This window comes from Primulina huaijiensis, chromosome 9, assembly GCF_012295235.1.
Source record: "Primulina huaijiensis isolate GDHJ02 chromosome 9, ASM1229523v2, whole genome shotgun sequence".
NCBI lineage: Eukaryota > Viridiplantae > Streptophyta > Magnoliopsida > Lamiales > Gesneriaceae > Primulina > Primulina huaijiensis.
This window is the reverse complement of record NC_133314.1, coordinates 15,125,524-15,145,926: the sequence shown is the minus strand read 5'-3', so window position 1 is coordinate 15,145,926 and position 20,403 is coordinate 15,125,524. Positions and strand designations below refer to the sequence as shown.

Here is a 20,403-nt window from a genome sequence, read left to right as displayed (position 1 = left end):
CACTTTTCATCATCGGCCACACATTTTACTTATCCACGACTCTTCTTAACAAATCTAGCATGCACTAATAAAGCAAAAGAATATAAAAAAAAAATTTCTAACAACAATTTTACTTTAATCCGAAATTTTTGGCGTTAATGGTCCCTCTTGCAATACCCGAGTAATGATCATTGATCACTGGTCGGAAATGATCTCTGATAGGAATAGTCTCTGGCGGGCTGTGTCTGTTATTTTCTTTGTTCTCAGCCATTGCTTGGATCTCTTCTCTTCTTGCTTTTCTTAATTTTCTCGCAGTTCTTTCGATCTCCGGATAAAAAATAAGCAAGTCAGGGCTTTGCGATCGTAGCATGCACTGTCAAGCAGAAAAAAAATAAAATAATGACAACTCAATAATTATAACAGAATAAAAAGATCTAAATTAAAATCTAGACTAATTGGTAACAATACTGATATAAATTTAAATTTTGACAATCCCCGGCAACGTTTCCAAAACTTGTTGCGTGTTTTCTTGATTGCTCGCAAGCGCACGACGCCAAGTTATAGTAAAATGAGATTTTTAAGTACGAGTGTCGATCCCACGAGGAGTGTGTATAAAAATATATATCAATGCTTGTAATTAAACTAGTCAAGACTTTATCTAGAAAAATCAAAAGAGAATTGGTTTGTTTGAACGAATAAATTGAAAATAAATAATTAATCTAATACTGGGTTGAGGAAAATATCAAAAAGAGAAAATATCTAGAGAAATGATTTCACTAAGTTTCCACGACAATTATTCTCAGTTAAATTTATATTCCTGAATTCCAATTATTTAATGGCCAAGAACACTTAATTGTTTTATTCCCCCTTTTCCAAGTGACGAATAAACTGTATCAATCAAACTTCGATTCTACTATTCCTAGTTAAAATCTAAGTTTCATGGATAAATGCAAACAATGTTCTTACCTAAGCCTCGTCAAAGTTATATGCCTTCCGAACGATATAAACAGTCAATGATGTGTTTCTAATGATTTATAATCCTAATCCCTCTCCCGAGTTATAGAATTAATCAAACAATATACAATTTATGGCCAGTAAATTGCAGTGAAATAAACACGGAGAAACACAATTAAATATGAAATGGAATTCAATCATATAAAATAACCAAGTCAAATCATCGTTTCCACAAAGCTACGTCAATCTCTATACTAGAAAATTAGTTCATGACGAAATCGCAATAGAAACAACGCATGTTCGAAGTATTAAACATTGAAATGCGAGAAATTATAAATACGAAAGAACAGATAACAAATCCGAAGTGTCGTTTCTGTCCCCAGATCCGTCGCTCTTCGTCTTTGTAATTGTTATTCGCGTATCTTGCCTTCGTCTCCTTTTGCTCCCTGATTTCTTCTCCAAAACCTCTAGTGCCCGTAATTTCTCCAAAAGGCGGCTCTCCCCCCAGATCCTGACCTAATTCGCGCGATTTATAATATTCTGGACGTGCGGCGCGCGCTGTGGCGCATGATCTTGCGCGGGCTTCTTTTGTTTGGCTTGCTGCTGCGCGCGCGCGGTCGCGCGAGTTGTGGTGTTGCCGCGCGCGCTTCTCGGGTTGAAGACATGCGTGTATGTGTGCGCGCGCGGATGCGCGAGAAGTCGCGCGGCAGCGCACACGCTTCTGCTCGTGTGCCTCATCTTTGAGAATCATTGCGCGCGGCTGCGAGGTTCTGTCCGATAGTGTGTTTGTTGTGCACTTGTTTTCTTGGCTCACTTGGCTTCGTGTCCGCTTTTTCTCCATTCCTGAAATGACACCAAAAACAAACCAAAACGCATTATTCTGTTCGAAACAAGCATAATTCAAAATGGATTCTAATGTAAATTAAGTGCAAATATTGCACTTATCACCCGGCTCGAATTATGGCTCGCAAAGTAAACTACACTGTAAAAGTAGCGAGATTAGGGGCCTCGCCCCTAGCATAAACTTCAAGATCAAACTGCTGAATTTCCGTCTGCAGAGGTTTCTGTACTGATAATTGAGCCAAGACTGTTGCTTTTCTGCTCAAAGCGTCCGCAACTACATTAGCTTTCCCGGGTTTAGAGCTAATGTCGCAGTCGTAGTCTTTTACAAGTTCTAGTCATCTTCATTTTCTCATGTTTAGCTCCTTTTGGGTGAAGAAATATGATGGATCGTGTGCTCGGAACCTTAGGGGCGCTTTCAACACAATAAATCAATGAGCTGCAATAGCTCGTGTTCTAAGAATGTATACATCGATGAATTAGATCAAGTTTGGTATTAAACAAAGCGGAAAATACTTGAAATAATCCTTCGTTAAGAAAAACTGATAGATTTAATATCTTGTGCAACTGAATAACTGAAATACAGGAAAATCAGTTAGAGCTTATATCAGTTCAGTTGTGGACAGAACTGAACTGATATCAGCTGAACTGATCAAATCAGTTAAGCACAAAACAAACAGTTAAACAGTTAAAAGACACAGGATATGTTTATGGATGTTCAGAGACTTCAACTGCTCCTACGTCCCCCCTTATACTTCCACGGGTAGGATACACTAGAAGACTTAGATTTATACAACTGATTGTACAAATCATACACAGCTTAGAACTTACCCACTGCCTAACTGAACTCCTAGTCTAGACTGTAGGCATCACCTTCCAGCCAACACTTCTTTAATGTCTATGTGTCAAAGACTACATACACAAGTTTATTGTCCTTGTGCAAGACAGTATTTGAGTGGTGTGTGTGTGTGTGTGTGTGTGAACTTAACAATGAATACACCAGAAAGGTGTTCTCACACACTGAGGAAAAATAAGCTTCTAATCTAAGCTGATATATCTTGAAGTGTTTCCTTTGGGCAAATTGCTTCTAGTAAGCAGTTATACAATATGCGTGCCCTTCTTCATGTTGTGTTCTCTCTTTCAGCCACACTGTGTATATATCGTTGTTGCTGAGTCTTCACTGATCTTCTATTTATTGGCACGAAGCTTGATCGTACAGTGAGACTCAATTATTGTATCCGTTGCATTTTGAATTTGTTCTTTGGAATCCATTCCGGAACTTTTGGCTTTAAGATTCTGATGCAACGTTCATGATTGTACTGTGATTGTACAATTGCTTTTGTACCTTTGTGCACAGCTGTAATCCATTAAGTAAGCTTGTCGTGATCTGCAATTGATTGCTCCTAACTGATGTTTTGAACTGATCAGTTGAACTGGTCTTCTTCTGGTGTTCTGAACTGGTTCTTCAAACTGATCAACAACTAGTATTTGAACTGATATAGTGAAATCAGTTGACTCGTCAGCTGAACTGATTTCACTGATTCAGTTTACCTGGTTAGGTGGGCTTTTCATCAGTTGAACTCTTCATCAGCTGGCCGGGCTTCTGAAGATCTTCTGCTGAACTACCTATCAGCTGGACATTCAGTTGAGCTGGTTGCGATGCATCAGTTGAACTGGTTCGGTTCGTTCGATCAGTTGGTTCTTTCAGTTAGCATCTCCGATAGCTTTAGTTTTGGCTCGTAAACTTATCATTTCAGTTTCAGCTTTCTGCACACTAAGGTAGGTTATTAGAAACAAAATAACAAGTTTTGTTAACATCAAAATTAAGCAAATATTGCGAACTTGAAAAGTTCCAACAAAATACTCGAGACTTTTGTGATCTGTATAGATCTTGCATTTTTCACCATATAGGTAGTGTCTCCAAATTTTAAGTGCAAATACGACTGTTGCAAGTTCAAGGTCATGCGTCGGATAATTATTTTCATGGACTTTCAAGTATCTAGACGCATATGCGATGACCCGATCATGTTTCATGAGAATTGTGCCCAATCCTAGCTTCGAAGCGTCGGTATACAGGGCATACTCCCTTTGTTGTGTCGGCATAGCTAGAATTGACGCGGTAGTGAGCGCTTGCTTGAACTGATCAAAACTGCTTTGACACTCTGGTCCCCATACAAATTTCGCATTTTTCTTCGTCAGGGATGTCAAGGGTACTGCAATGGACGAAAAACCCTTGATGAACTTGCGATAGTAGCCAGCTAAACCCAAGAAACTACTGATTTCTGTTACACTTTTAGGCACCAGCCACTCTTTAACTGTCTCGACCTTAGATGGGTCGACTTTTATTCATTCTCTCAAAATGATGTGGCCTAAGAATGCCACCTTGTCTAGCCAAAACTCGCACTTTCTGAACTTTGTATAAAATTTTCTATCTCATAATACCTACAAAGTCGTCTTCAAGTGCTGATCATGCTCCTCTCGGCTCTTTGAATATATCCAAATATCATCGATGAAGATAATGATAAACTGATTGAGGCACGGTTGAAACACGCGATTCATGAGATCTATGAAGATCGCTGGGGCATTAGTCTGTCCAAAAGGCATCACCAAAAATTCATAATGTCCATAGCGCGTTCTGAAAGCCGTCTTATGTACATCTGCCTCCTTTACTCTGAACTGATGATATCCCGATCGAAGATCTATATTTGAAAATATCAAAGCTCCTTGCAGCTGATCAAACAAATCCTAGATTTGAGGCAATAGATACTTGTTCTTCATTGTCACCCTATTCAGTTCTCGATAATCAATGCAGTCTCATACTCCCATCTTTTTTCTTCACAAATAACACCGGCGCACCCCATGGAGAGAAACTAGGGCGAATAAATCCTTTGTCTATCAGCTCTTGAATTTGATTTTTCAACTCTTTCATCTCAGTAGGTGCTAGACGATACGGTGCCTTGGAGATCGGCACAATACCCGACATCAACTCAATAGCAAACTCTACCTTTCTCTCAGGTGGAATGCCAGAAACGTCGGCAGGGAACGCATCCGAAAAATTCCTGGACAACTTCCACAGCTTCTATCGATCGGCTGCCAGCATCGGGTACATATATAATACTGGAAAGAAAAACTTGACAGTCTCTCCGGATAAGCTTCTTTGCACGAATACATGAAATAATGTGCGACATCTATTTGTTCTGCACAACCTCAAAGATGAATGATTTCCCGTTGGGCGGTCTAATAGATACTGACCTCTACTGAAAATCGATAGTAGCTCCGTTCAATGTGAGTCAATCCATTCCCAAAATAATGTCGAACTCGGGCATCGGCAACAAAATAAGGTCCGCTCGTACGATATTTTCCGTAATTTGAGCTCCGCATCCTTAACCATGCTTGTAGAGATCATATGCTCGCCCGAAGGCACCGTGACTCTGAATCCCGACTCCACGTCCTCTGGTAAGATTTCCAATCGTTTCACAAATGATTCAGATATGAAATAATGCGTAGCTCCAGAATCTAGCAAAGCGTAGGTTGCTACACCCGCTAACAATATTCTACCTGTGATTATAGTCGCATTATACTCAAACAAGACCATAAAATTAAAAAATTTATTATCATCTAGGCCCTTTCTAGTTTATCATATTAGCAAATTAGTCCCTAACGTCTCAAACATATTGCAAAATGGCCCCTTTATTTTTGAAATATGCCAAAACAGCCTTTACATCCTTCGAAAATTGCCGATTGCCCTCAAAATTTTTGCATTACTGCAATAAAGTCCCCAACATTTCCAATTATGGGAATTCACCCCCTAATATTTTGAATTATGTCAAATTTTCCCTCAATAATTTTCGAAAATTGCTAATCAGTCCCTTAAATTTCTAAATTGACATAATTTAGCCCCTAAATTCTCAATTCTCCACATTTTTATCCCCATAGCTAATAATTTCGAAATCTAATTCCCTAAGTCTTAGAATTTGAAACATGTCATTCTAAATCATCAAATTCAATGCACCTCAAATTAATCCTAGTATTCATGCTTATTAATTCAAGCAATAAAATAATATAAAATGCTTAGATAGCCGAAATACTTGTAATAAGCACAGTGTCTGGCTCTGCTTGCTCACCATGCATCACATAAGTCCTTCCAGTCAAGGGCTGCCTCTGCTTCAGGAAATCAGTAGCCTTATGCTCATCTCCTTCGAACCTGAAGCACTTGTAGGTGCCCCACATGCACTTGCAAAAGTGATGACAGTTGCATTCCTTGCAGAGTGGCTTTTCATCAGTCTTTAGGATAGCTGCTCTCTGTGGCTGCCCTATGGTTTCTGCTAACCTGACCGCTTTGGTGGTACCGAGAACGGCTTCTTGCTCTGCTGTGACTGCTGCTATGGAGGCTGCCTCTTCTTTTGCATCTTCCACTCAATATCTTTCAGCGACTGCTCTGCCCTGAAGGCCCTCGTAACAACATCATTATAACTCGTCGGGTCTCCCAACAACACATCCAGACGTACAGTAGGCCTCAGACCATCCAGAAAGTGCCTCAGTTTCTCAACAGCATCATTAGCGATTAGGGGCACAAAGTGACAACCCCTATCAAACTTCTTGACAAATTCTGCAACAGGCATGTCCCCCTGTCGGAGACTCATGAACTCTCGCTTTAGGCTGGACGTCACATCACAAGTAAAGTATTTATCATAAAAGATCCGCTTGAAGTCCTCCCATATGAGGGTATTCAGATTCACCCCCTTTCAGCTCTTTTCTCACCATAGAGATGCGTCATCCTTAAGTAAATAAATGGCGCATCTGTGAGGCCCATTTACTCTAATGACAATTAATGATAAAACAATAATGATTTGATTTATATTTGCAACAGAAATGGTTTAAAATACTTTAAAAAAGACCTCAGGGCCTAGAAAAATTTCGACATGACCTTCACGTAAATAGGACATCCCGAAAAACTCAAGTATCAGAAAATAGTAAAATGACTTAAGACTGACGCTGCGATAAACATAAACAATCACATGCAAGTGCTGACCAGGCACACGTCAACAATTCTCAAGCATTAGTTCAACTAAGCCGAAAAGGCTTTAAAACATGCTAAAACTGATCCAAACTAAAATAATAACGAGTCAAACACCTATACAGATACTCGGGGTATCTCCTCGGAAAATAAAATATGACATAGAACTAACACAACTCCAAGATAACTATAAAAACTAAACGGGAGACTCCAACAAACCAAAACCAACAATCCAACCTCAAGCACGAGCTCCACCAGTGGAACCTCCGCCTGGTGTTGCAAAACCACTCGCGAGATCTACCATGGTGCCAAAGCAACCACAGTAGCCCCCAGTATACAACTGAGGTTAGGATTCTAGTATGAAACAGCTCAACAATAACAACAATAAACATAAATCATGCATAATAATATAATAAAATATAATATGCAATGCATGAAAGGCTCAACGAATAATCGGGATAACATGAGCCAATAAACGATACGATAACAACTGGAATAATGCTCGAGCAACAACACACAGGGGAGCTACATCGTCATGCACCTAAACCGACTTGCCAAGTATGCGACGTATGCCAGGCTGTACTGAATAACACCCCTGACTCGGCCTCCATACAGCTGATACGATACAACAAGATGGCACAACAGAACAAACTAGATGACAAAATCCCAGCGCTCACCTCAAAAGGCTACACTAACCACGGAATTGTTCAATCACATCTACGGTCTCATGTGTATAGGCCTATCAGTCACACCATAATCTCGAGATAAACAACAGTACCAGAGAGCAATGGATATCAACAACGAGCTAACAAGAACGATAGGGCTCAACATGAATGTCATAACAGTACGCCCTATGCTAAATGCCAATAATATGTCACAATAATAAACATATATTACAACGAATATATTTAACAACTTACAACAGTCAAAAAATCATAGATACGATCAGAGCAACACATAATGACAATTAAAACATAATTTGTGTTTTACCGTCGTATGTTACAGAGCTGTAACATACCTATACCAACTTGACAAATCCAAAGATCAAATACACTTCAAAATCTTCGGCCTAAACAAAACAACAATAAGCCGATCATGAAAACAACATTCTATTCCAATGTCTAATTTGGTACTAAAGAACATAAAATTCATATCTCGCTCAATATTAACTCAAATCAATATCCGTCAATTGGAAATGAAAGAAAACTTAATCATCTAAGTTTTCCCAGTTGAAACCTTATTCAAATTCCTAATCATTTGAACCCAAAATTACATTGAACTCAAGATATCAAATCTGCTCTCGGACAAAATTCAAGCCACTGAGCAGTTTCAGTAAAACAAGCATAACTCTCTCGATTCTTCATATAATTTAACGATTCTGGTACATTTCGAAGATAACTAGTAGATCTACAACTTTCATTTGAATCAAAATTCCAAATTCCAACTGCACAGAGGTCATATTCTTGAATTACAGAAGCAGGTCTACACAGCTCAAATGCAGAATTCGGTTTTGACACATTTTGGTAGAAAAATCATATCAAATCCGTTTCTAATCGAAATCCCAATTTTTTAGCAGCTATAGAAAGCTAACAAATAGATCTATATATAAGTTCTATTTGAACCACAATTCGAGATTCTTAGTACACAATACACAAAAACCCAAAATTCTAAAGCAAAAGCTGGAATTAGATCCAAAAATTACCAATATCGAAGTATAAACTAGTCGCTAGCGGTCCGATGTTGCTACTCGCCGGAGAAGACTCCGGAAACACTATTCTCATGCCCAAAAATTGAATTGAAAACTAGCTGGAAAACGCACGCACAACAGGGTGAAACTTAAGCTTCAAATCCTTGCTCAATATACTCCAAAGAACCAAGAAAAATTAAGCAATAGTTCACCTAAGGTCAAACAAGAAACTTGCTCAGGAGCAGCCACAAACAGAGCTCGAATGGGGCTGAAACGAGCATCAAAAGTAGAGATTCATGGGTCAAAATGAAGCTATTGATGTAAGGAAGACAACCCCTCAAACCGTTTGAGATTTCGACGTCGGAAGGGAATGTTATGGCTTTCTCCAAGATAGAGGTTCTGAAAGTGACAGGAATGGAGTTGGGGCAAAGCTTCTTTCTTATTTCTTTTCTTGGCAAAGAAAATGAGTGAAGGGAAAGTTACGAGAATGGGGATTGGGATTCTGATTTTCGTTTCTTCCTTTGCTTAAAAGTGTGTTAAGTATAAGTATAATATAAATTAGTTACTCAAATTAATAACTCATGCTCATTTGATCATGTTTTTGAATTTATTTGATCTCTTTGTTATTTCAATCTCTATATGAATTTAATATCGTATTAACTCCGATTTTCTAAAATACATATTTTTAACACACTTTCTAAAATTGTTTGGCATAAATAATTATTTTAATTTACAACTCAATAATTATTCTAATTATGTCAAATTACCGGATAATTAATTACAAGGCCTTATAGCATCGAACCCTATTAGCATCCACCATGTTCATATAACGGAAGATCACCTCCAACGATCTAATCCACCTCTCAGCCATGAATGGATTAGCAATACTAGAAAAATCCTTCGGATCCATCCTCCGAAACTGCATGTAAATATCATCCGGACCCTGTCAGCATTCCCACATACTGCTCCAATAAATGAGCCATCCCCTCGAGAACCCGAGTAGCAACATCCGGGGCTGTTATAGGTATCTCCTCACGCCTCTCTTCCTGCATCTCCCCCTCAGTACTCATGGAAATAACACGTCTGGGAGGCATCACTGTACACGCCGTCCAAACCACGTAACCAACATGCATTTAAATTTTAAAAATACGTCTAACCTCCTAATTCATATATCATAAAAGCATATAAAATTTAAACCAATAAAACTCACAGACTTGAGGCGTGACTTCTCGAGCTTCTAGGAGTGGTAGTAACAACACCCATTCGGGATCCTTCGCTCTGATATCAACAGAAACATCCCTTCTTATACTTTAAAATACTACTAAATTTTATTTTTTGTATAAACATTTTCCTCCAACTTCGAAACCATCAAACATAAAAACTAATATTTAAAAATCTTAAATACATAAAATCCATAAATTGTCAACCACAAAATCGTACGTCTATTTTAAAATAATCAAAAAACTAAACTTCAAAATAAAGCATAAAATTTCAAATAAAATAACCCTCAAAATCTTTACTTCAAAACTTTAAATACTAAGATAATGCGGAAAATAAAAGTCCTTCGGGAATGTGTTGTCGGACCCAATCCACTCAAGCATCAGCGCCTCCCTCAAAATCATCCTCTCCTACAATAATCCAAACCTAGTGAGCCTAATGACTCAGCACGTTCTAACCATACGTAACAAATAATACATATACAGGCACATGCAGCTTTAAAATAAATGTTTTACTAAAATAAGCTGACGTAAAAACTCGTGATCATATATAAATCATAAATAATTAAATTATAAATCCGTTCGTCATTGTGTATCATTTTTGGTGAAGTGTGATTCTTGAAAGTGACTATATTTTATTATATCATCATGTGGTGGACTGATCAGTCTATATACACTAAATACCTGGGGGCGGGCCGTCAACAACTTTCGTCACTGTCCCTTGGCCAAATATGAAAATACGATCATCGAGCTCTGGGCTCCCTCTGGTGCATTTTCCCTCACGACATCCTCAATCATATCCTTTATGTCAATGTCAATTCACATCTTTCAAAATATTTTTCTTTTATTTTTATTTATAAAAAATCGTATCCTTCAAAAATCGTAAAATATCATTTATCGGGAAAAATCGTACAAACCTTTGCATATATCATAAAAATATCATATTTGCATCATAAAAATTTTAAAATATCATTTAGCATGTATTATGGTTCTTCGGGACACTACCAGACCTTTCGAGTTACCCGGGACGTAAAATAACCATTTTACCTTTGGACTCCAAAATTCTCGATTTTGATTTTTCTTACTTTTCTTTACTCGAGCCTATCACATGGCATCATATAAGCTTAAATTTGACTTCTAATATTTTTCTTAGACGTAAACCCGAGTCTTCTGATTTATTGACTTATTAATTAAATCGTAAAACATTTTAAACCTGAATAAATTCAAAACTTAATATTTTAAATCCTAAATTTTAAACTTAGACTTTTAATCCCTAAACTACCCCCGTGAGCCACGAACCAACTCCCGTGGACCACATTTCATGCCCCTTTCCCTCCCAAGCCATAACCGAACCCATTCTCTCCCTAGAACCCCTCGGCCACCCCATGACCCAAACCACCGTCGGACCAGACCCTAACCTCGATGCACCAGACCGTAGACTACCCCTCCTGGACCATCATAGACCCCTGAACCACACCTAGCCGCACGCCGCAGCCTTTTTCTTCCTCAGCCGTGCACATCTCTCGTGATTCTCCCCGGGTTCGTGGCTTCCATCAGCGGCCACCCTTTCAGCCCCTCAAGGGCTCTTCCTAGCCTCTTCCTTAAGCCATGTGCAGGGCCCTGGCCAAGCCCTGGTGCGGTTCCTCCCTAGCCGTCCCATGACCACATGGAAACTCATGAAGAAACCCAAGGTTCGACTACCTAACCATGCACGGCCCTCGTGCTACTGTCCAACCCTCGTTCCGCCTTTAAACGACTCCTTTTCCAATCCTTTAACGTCCCCTAACAGCAGCGTGTTATTTAGAAATCATAACACGTCTGCAACGAGTGTAAAAACATCAAAAACTTAGGAAGATAAACCTTTAAACGTTAATATTTGAACTACAAATTTTTCATGCTTAAAAACATAAATCTCATGTATTATGATTCGAATGGTGCAAAAAAAAAAAGTTTAGGAACGTGTCTTTACGTTTAGAATGCTCGAATATTCGATCGTTGATGCGGGTTGCAAACTACTTCTAACGGGCGACAAACAACATTGGATTTTGCTCTCAAATTGTCGAAAATTTAGTGTGTGTGTGTGTGTGTGTGTGTGTTTTATGTGTTTTTCAACCACTAGGAGTCTTTAGAACCCCAGGGTTTGATTTATAAATTTCGAAAATAGTGTTTTAAAAAGTTAGGTTTCTAGGTTTTTGGTTTGGAAACAATTAGGCCCATCAATCCTAAGAAAATTAAGCCCATTAAGATCCAATTAATTATAAAATAAAAGTTTACAAAAATCGTTTTAAAAAATAATAACTTTCGGGTCTTTAAAAGTCCTTCGTTTGATTAAAACCGACTTCTCGGATAAAATAGGGCTCAATTCATAAAATAATTTGGACTCCAGCATTTTTTGAAAATTTTCATCATATTTATTCATTTTATCGAGCCTTAAAAATATTTATCGCATCTTGGTCGTCCCCTGTCTCCTTTCGCCGACCTAATATCGAATATCCGAACAAAATCCTTAATTTCATGAAATCATGCAATTTAGACATTTAATCACATAAAATATATCGTTTAAGCATTTAAAACCATTTAAATAAAATAAATAAACAATTTAAATAATTTACATGCATGCGATTTACGTAGACTTATTTTTGGACGTTACAAAGACCAACCATTTTCACAACATGGATATTGATATCCTAAGCTTCTAGCAAACTATTTGTGGTTTAATTTTTGAAAAGGCATTTAAAACGCCAATTGGATGTTTATTAGAATCTTGTGGAGTGGTCAAAATTTGATACCAAACGAGTAACATGCAATTGGTGCACACAGGATTCATGGTTAAACAAAGGTTATTGAAGTATCATCGTACTTTTTCTCGAACATATACCCAATGTAACTTTAAGCAATACAAGTCGCACAATTCAAGGGCTTTTCTTATCTTGCAAAGTCTCTAGTCTCTAGTCTCTTTCAGCAAATACAAGTTGCACGGCACAAATTAATCAAAGCGCTAGCCTTTACATAGATTTTCAGCGATGCATGAATGGTGCCAGCAAGAACGTTGATTGAATCAAGGCCGAAGATACAACCGAAAGTCATCAGCACATTTATAACCCATAGTAGTTTAAAAAATCATAATCTAAAATAACTCGGATAAATCAAATTTTACAACATTGATAGCCCAATGTAAATCAAACACCTGTATTTCTTGATTCATTTTGGTTTGTTCTTGGATGATGAAACATCATTATACACTCAATGATACACAAATATATCAACTGCACAACGTTATAGATATGGGTACCCCACTTCTATTTCCACTGTTGATCATAAGCTCATTTACAATGCAATGTATCTCTCAATAGTTGATTTGGCAAGCCACAACAAACCTGGATCATTTCGCTTCAGCACTAAAAAGGTTTCGGCCTTCCCATTTTCGTCCATAACATCTTCACAGAATCCAACCAGTATGAGAATGTACATAGCAGCTGTCACAAAATTAAAGTGCATTTTAGTTTCAAACTTTAGGAGGAAAATCCTTGCCCCTTACATAATGCATGCATTGTCAAAGATACAGACAAGTAGAAACACATTGGAAAATAATCATGGCGCTAGATACATGATATGACGCGCTATACAGCATTGATGGTATCACGTGTAGGCTCCAACTTTAAACTTGCCAAGTTGACTAAGGTATATCCAGTCATGGTGAACTTGAAGATTTTAAAGTTTTAAATATTCTCCATTCTTTGAATGTCAGCAAAATGAAATATATTAAACCCTGCTCTACATGGAACATAGGGCATAATTGTGAATTAAAGAGTGGGATTCCTCCTCACTCAACCCCGGTCACAATTAAAAAGGGTTGGCTGGAGGAGATCGTTGGATGAGATTAATGGACAAAAGTGTACTATTATATTGCGTCAATTTTCATGTTGTTGGAAGCACAATACTTCCAACAATAAGTATGACAGCGCATTAATGTCAATTTAAATGCAAGATGCAGTCATTACCTTTGTATCTAACAATGTTCTTTTGTATTACTGGATTAGCCTGCAACAGATCAACATCACCAGCTAAACATCATTAGTAAAAGATGTTAATGTATGATGAAGGTATTAAAACATGCAGGTATTAAAATTACCTTTCTGAGTTTTTTGAACTTCAACTCATTTGGGTGTTCAATCACATTACTGCGGGTAAATTAAAATGTCAGCTCTAACACTGAATGCATAAGTTGATAAACAATAGTTAAATGATGAAAATAAAAAATAAAACTCAGAATTCAAGTTATACCGTATTATCTTAATTAAAGTATGTAAAATCACACCAGCTTCTGAGGGACTAAGTTCATTTCTCAATAACTGAATAGCATTTTGCAGACGATCGCAAACCATGGTGACAGGGTCTTGAATTATCTGTAATTTTGGATCATCTGAATTGGACTGAACAGTTTGGCTCCTTGATGATATCTCACCAGAATCAGGCTCGGTCATCGCCACTTCTTGAGAATCATTTTGCTTAGGTTCAAAATGACAAGGGATATCTGTAGCTGCACGTGTATGAGAGTCCATTTGATCACATCTCACCGTGTTCTGAAATCTCGGATAACCATCTGCTCCAGAATCATGATGTTCAGGTTCTAAAGTTTTCTGAAGTGCTCCAGGGTAGCTTGGCCCAATTCTGGCACTGGATACATCATGATTTGATTCTTCACACCCCAGAGTTTGAGGAGACAAAATTTCGCTCACTTGAGAATTATGAGGATCAACTTCCATATCCGCATGGATTTCTCCTGATTCCACGTAACTTTTGAGCTCCAAGAGCTCATCCTTATAATCAACATCAGTATCAGGTTCCAAAGCATTCTGATTGTGAAAGCAGACACCAGAATTAGATATGCAAGTAAGTTTACCAGCTATCTGAATTTTTCCCTTGTGTTGCTAATGAATTCAGGTTTTAGGCAAACACCTATAAGATTTATTTACTTATTTATTTATTTTGACATACCATAGATGATCTCAGAAGTGCAGTGGATGAGTTGGCTAAACGTTGATAAGCAGCACTTGCTGAAGATGCACGAGCATCAGGAAGTATAGAAGTTCGTCCTCCAAGCTTTTGCGATGAGGTTTCATTTCGGTTATTATCAAACTCTTCTTCATATTGTACTGAATGAGTGAAACCACTCAAGGTGTGGCCCCTTGATTTAGTCCAGTCAAGAGTAGCTGCTTCCTTGTTAAGCTGATTAGATTTAAACGAAATCAAAATATACAGCAGTGACAGTATTATCTAGAAGACATGCACAACCAAGAACAAAAATTCCTCAACTCACACACATGAAACACATAAAGAGAGGAGATTCTTGAGGGCACCAGATACAGAATAAGTTGATATTCAGTACCTGACTATCCAGCGCATAAAAATTTGCATCATGATCTGAATACACCATGTGTGCCTAAAAAGGTGCCAAAAGTACAGAGGTATTCATATGTCAGCAGTAGAAGTGAAACATAAATAAACAAAGAGCAGACCCCTAAGGTTTATGTTTAATACATTATCGTTACTTTCAGATGTGTTTTCCTGAAGATTTATTTTAAAAATTGTATTGGGAAATGTGATGTATGCTTGATTTGTTTTCCAGAGGAGATATTTTTGCTGCAAAATATCAAACCATGGGAGAGTATTTTGGATTATGTAATTTTTTGGTGGTTTATAGAGTATTTTTAAAATTTGAAAGTATATTTTATTGAATTAGGGTATAATATAATAATTAAGTTGATTTTGAGAATGGTAAAACGATGAATTGAAAAATAATGATTGTATGCGTAATGATTGTAAATGCAATTGAAATGTAAATTGAGCATTTCCAGAAAATAACATGGTTTTGAAAATGAAATCAAACATAGCCTAAATTTTTTTGGACAGAAACAGAACAGATTGAAATGTAATAACATACTAGTTCATGAAGAAGAGTCTTCTTAATGCTTTCATATTTACGGAAACCCTGGAAGTCATCTGTTCGAAGGCGCAGTGATATCTCTTCTCCATGATTCTTCATATAATTCACAAACCAATAACATAAGAAGTCAGAGATGTTATAAGAGAAGTTAAACAGATGGACAAGCCTTGAAATTTGTGTGAGCATAAATTAAGATAACAACAAAAGCATGTGAGAGTTTCTCATCAGGATCCTCACCTCGTTGACGCCAAGTATGCATTTAGGACTTACACCAACATAACCAATTGGTTCCATCTCCGTTAAAATTCCCACTCGCCAATGATGCTTAAGATGCCCGTGAAAAGAAACATGTTATAATTGACAAGATGTATTAAATTTTACGGAAACTCAAAAGTACATCCAAGTGTACCTTATTCATAATTGAAACAATTCCCGGATCCGAAGCAAGCATATGCAGCAATTCCAAAGCCTTGGATGTAGGAGGATTTAACTGACATCATGACATCAGAGGTCAATTACTGAATACAAGTACTCTGCTCAGGTTATTTCCTCAATGGGAGGAATATTGTAATTACAATAATTTCTATATGTAAAATTAAAATGCAAGAAAGAAAGAGAGATAACTAGTTAACAAGAAGGTCAAACAGCATGGAGAAGATTGAAGTATTTTACCTCAAAACACTACCCATGCCTTCAGAATAATAGAAAAGAACTGATACCCAGTGAAAAGAACCATAAACTGTTCAAGGCATAGATATGATGTACCAAGATTTGACATATTGTAGTTTCGCGCCATAATTCTTTCAGTATACTGGCCCATAATTTTCCATGTCATGCATGAATTTCCCAGATGATAATTGAAGTAAATTGAAATTTGGCAATACGTTCATCTTATCAGAAGCTCAAAGTCCAATACTCCACGCAGTGCAAGCAACCAACATAAAATTACTGACATATATTGTTTCTTCAACCCATTCAAGCACATAATTGTTCATGAAATAAGTCTAATCATGATAAAAACAATGATTTTAGCAGCTTAAGATTTAAAGCCCATGTGCATCATCACTTCATGGCGGAGTCAAGTTTCACCCTGGGCACGGACAAACCAATAGAGGGCAAAGTTAGAGAATTGGAGAGCGTATCGGCCAGTCTCATCTAAATGCCCAATGTTGATCTGAGACGATGCGCAAAGGTAGAGAATTGGAGAGCTTATCGGCCAGTCTCATCTAAATGCCCAATGTCGATCTGAGCCGATGCGTGATCCATATCAGTAGCGCAGTCATAAAAACCAGCAAACTTTACTCCTTTTCACAGAAATAACCGATATTTCTATAGACGGTTTAAGAGCTTCATTCTTCCATTCATAGTCAGTTTCATTACAAGTTGTTTGGAGGTTTGAGCAGATGAAAGTTTCCAATTTATAAACCCCCAAAAATTTTATCCATCCAACACAGTAATTACCGCATAGCCGAATTGCTGAAAGATAAAGAAGAAGAAATGCAAACTTTACCTCTACTCCTGGGAGACTGAGTGTTCTGAAATCACAAAAAATGTAAGGTCCTTGAGGAAGTTTATGCGAAGTATAGGGTCGGTTTGAAATTTTCCGCCTCAATCTTTTTGCTTCTTCATCAAATCCAGCAATCCTGAGGTCCACCTTTTCATTCTGTAGGACTTCATTAACCTCATCTTCTAGAACTCCCATCATTCGAACAGCCTTTCCCTGGAGAAGATAGATGACAGCTAATGGCTATGTAGCACAGACATTCCAAATTTTTTTTTTTGAAGTATCGGACACGGATACGATATGGGTACGACACGCGGATACGCGTGTCAGATACGGAAAAATCGGTGTCGTTTATTTTTTGCATGTTTGACCAGTCGGATACGCCATGGACAGGGCTAAGATACGTCATGGACACGTTTCGAAAAAAATTGAATTTTTTTTATCTTTTCTTTTTAAATCACTGCTCTGAAGTTGTACATTGTATGTATTTACATAAATATGTATATATATTTCTACAATGTATTTATATAAATACGTATATCTCTACAATTTTTAATATTAAATTTATATATATATTTTAATAATTGTCGTATCCTAGCCGTATCATGTCTTATATTTTCAAAATTTTCCATATCGCCGTATCCGCATCGTATTCGATATGATACCGTACCCGTATCCATGCAACATAGGCTAATGGCAATGAAAGTGATGCACTATGAGACCATTCTTTTAAACATGTTTGGAAGGTATATTTAGTCATTCAGTTCTATCAATGCAATCTAAACAAAATGTAAGAAAAGTGGCCAAAAGAATTGGTAACAAAAGACACGATTCATTCTGAAAATATGCCGCATCATATTTATTAGTTTGGGTGACCCTATCTACCTTCCAATGAGCACAACCATTTCAAAAGAACTTGCTATTTCCGAGCCTGGGGACAGTAGATGTATTTAAACTTACTCTTCATGAGCTCATGAGTGCAAGGTCGCAATGGATAAATTTGTAGAAACTGCTAGTACCACTCAGTGTTGGTCAAAGATATTTATCGTAAAGTTATGTAATTTCACTAAAAGAAATCAAACAACACTGCCAGTTTGTGATACAAAGAATTTCATCTATTTTTTCAATACGGTCACACTAAATTGTTGTCATCCTCCTATAACTTACAAGTAAAGACTGGAAAAGATAAAAAAAACCACAAGATTTGTTTTCTAACATTGCAAACGCATAGTGATAGGTTTTTTATTCTAGAGTAAAGGTGATGGACAGTTTCTCATGATTGAATATGCGGTAATTCATCTGAGATGTGTTTCCAGTGTGTTGATTTTAATCCAGCTTATGTCATATATTCGTGCAATCAATAACACAAAACAACTGTAGTGTTAAATGTGATGCTTTTGTCTGTCAACGTCTAATCCGATTTGTGCTTAGCTGTTCTATTTATTTTTTATATTACCCAACATGNCCCCCCCCCCCCCCCCCCCCCCGGCAAGTCTTTCATTTTGAGAAATGGAACCAATTTGAGTACAAAGTAGTTAATATATGAGCAGATTATAATGATAGAAGTCGATGGATGTATATCAAGGGCAAGACTTGGCACCTTTTGAACTGATGCTGCTTCCAGGCTTAGACAAGAATGTTGCTCGGAAAAAGGGTACAGCATTGTAGAACTTTTTCCCGTGGAAACAAGAAGCCGAAGAGTGTCAGCTTTGACATTAGTGAGTGCTTGCAAATGGTCCCCCAAGTCCTTCAGAGTAGCATTTTGATTAATCTCCACTGTGAACTTTTGTCCCCGCCATGTAACTAAGAAACTATGTGATTCTTCCTGCTGCCCCATGTTCTGCTACATGAAAGGGAAGCAACCCATATTTTAGAATAACTCATTTAAGCTTGATTGAGAATATATTTCCAGTGTACATAGATTTTCTTTATTCTCTTTGATTAGCATTACAGATCTGACTATTAATCTTATACACCTAATCTTACCTTAATTAACAATTCTGATATAATGATAAACTTAAAATTCCATCTCTTAAAAAAAATAAATCAGCAAACACCCAGAACAGTAAAATATTCCACGACAAGCATAGTGCATAAATTTTCAATAGTAATTCATGATGAATCACATTCAATCAATCTATGATGCAAATAACACAAGATGAAAATAAAAATATCAGTAGAGGCCCACATAATTTCGATAAACAGATAGATAATGTCCATATTTCGAACTTTCTCACAACAAATTTCAGATAAAAGATTTTCAACACAGCATGAGGCAAATACAGACGATCAACTGAAATACGAAGCTCAATTCCAATCATACAAACTCGGGTATGGGATATTCATTACCCATTCATCACAAATTTCGAACATTTTCACAACAAATTTCAGCTCAACGGAAAATAATCCGGTTCTCTGACATGAATCGACACCAAAAACAATTCAACCTGCCTCATCTTAATCCAGTTGTTTATGACAGAAGATTGTAAGCTAATTAAAACATTCGATCAACGAAATGAGAGAATTTACCCCAGTTTCCATGCGATTTCTTCTTTCTCAAGACAATATTTTACAAATACAGATGCCTGAATTTGGTCGCTAGTATTTATATACTGGCAGGATTTTAAGCGCACTTTAGTATCGCTCAGCTAATTTGGCTAATGTGATCGGTTACGCGTTTGATCAAGTAAGCACTGACGTAAGAAAAGGGCGTAAATACAATGTAGTCCCTTATTACAGTCCCTTATTAGATAGATGATACATTGTAATAAATATATTTTTATTGTATGTGATTATCTTATTTAATTAAATTTGAAATATTTGTAATTAAGATAAATATGACAAGATAATATATGTAAATATTTTTATGTTGCAATCTTTTCCTATAAATAGGGTGATTGTGTCCAATGAAAATTGTACCTCAGTATTGACGCATTCTCTCTCTTTTTTTTTTTGAATTCTCTGTACTCATCTCTATTTATTTTATGATTTATAACACGTTATTAGCATGATGCTGTAAACAAGTCAAAATAAACATATTTCTCGTTTTATTGATGTTATTGGAATAACACAACGTGTTATCAATACTCAATTTTATGAGATATTTGTTAGTGTCCTAGAAGTAGCACAATTATAATTATTAATATATTGTGTCTATGAAATATCATGATGTCGATGGCTCTGAAGTAGTACAACATGATTTTATATTGAGAGAAATTAATAATTAAAACATGATATAAGATTAAATTTATTGAGAAT

At 36.9% G+C, this 20,403-nt stretch overlaps 1 protein-coding gene across 2 annotated transcripts; it reads right to left on the bottom strand.

The window, feature by feature from the left end:
- Nucleotides 1–12,805: 12,805 nt before the first annotated feature.
- Nucleotides 12,806–19,803, bottom strand: LOC140984825 (uncharacterized). Of its 2 annotated transcripts, none has more exons than XM_073452472.1 (12): nucleotides 19,675–19,803; nucleotides 18,746–18,988; nucleotides 17,152–17,361; nucleotides 16,051–16,131; nucleotides 15,879–15,965; nucleotides 15,639–15,734; nucleotides 15,084–15,137; nucleotides 14,693–14,923; nucleotides 13,979–14,550; nucleotides 13,827–13,875; nucleotides 13,696–13,735; nucleotides 12,806–13,170 (listed from the first exon to the last, which is right to left on the bottom strand). In XM_073452472.1, the coding sequence occupies exons 1-12, from the start codon at nucleotides 19,684–19,686 to the stop codon at nucleotides 13,022–13,024; spliced, it is 1,824 nt and encodes a 607-aa protein (XP_073308573.1). In that variant the 5' UTR covers nucleotides 19,687–19,803; the 3' UTR covers nucleotides 12,806–13,021. The 2 variants fall into 2 exon arrangements, with proteins under 2 accessions (XP_073308573.1, XP_073308574.1); XM_073452473.1 differs by having other exon boundaries at nucleotides 18,746–18,985.
- Between the last annotated feature and the right edge of the window lie 600 nt (nucleotides 19,804–20,403).

Bases quoted from the DNA above. Each gene is read 5' to 3' on its own strand.
- LOC140984825 (XM_073452472.1), bottom strand. The intron at 15,966-16,050 runs GTACACTTGGAT...GGGCATCTTAAG, and splicing joins TTGTTTCAATTATGAATAAG to CATCATTGGCGAGTGGGAAT. The intron at 14,551-14,692 runs GTATGTCAAAAT...TTTCACAATCAG, and splicing joins CACTTCTGAGATCATCTATG to AATGCTTTGGAACCTGATAC.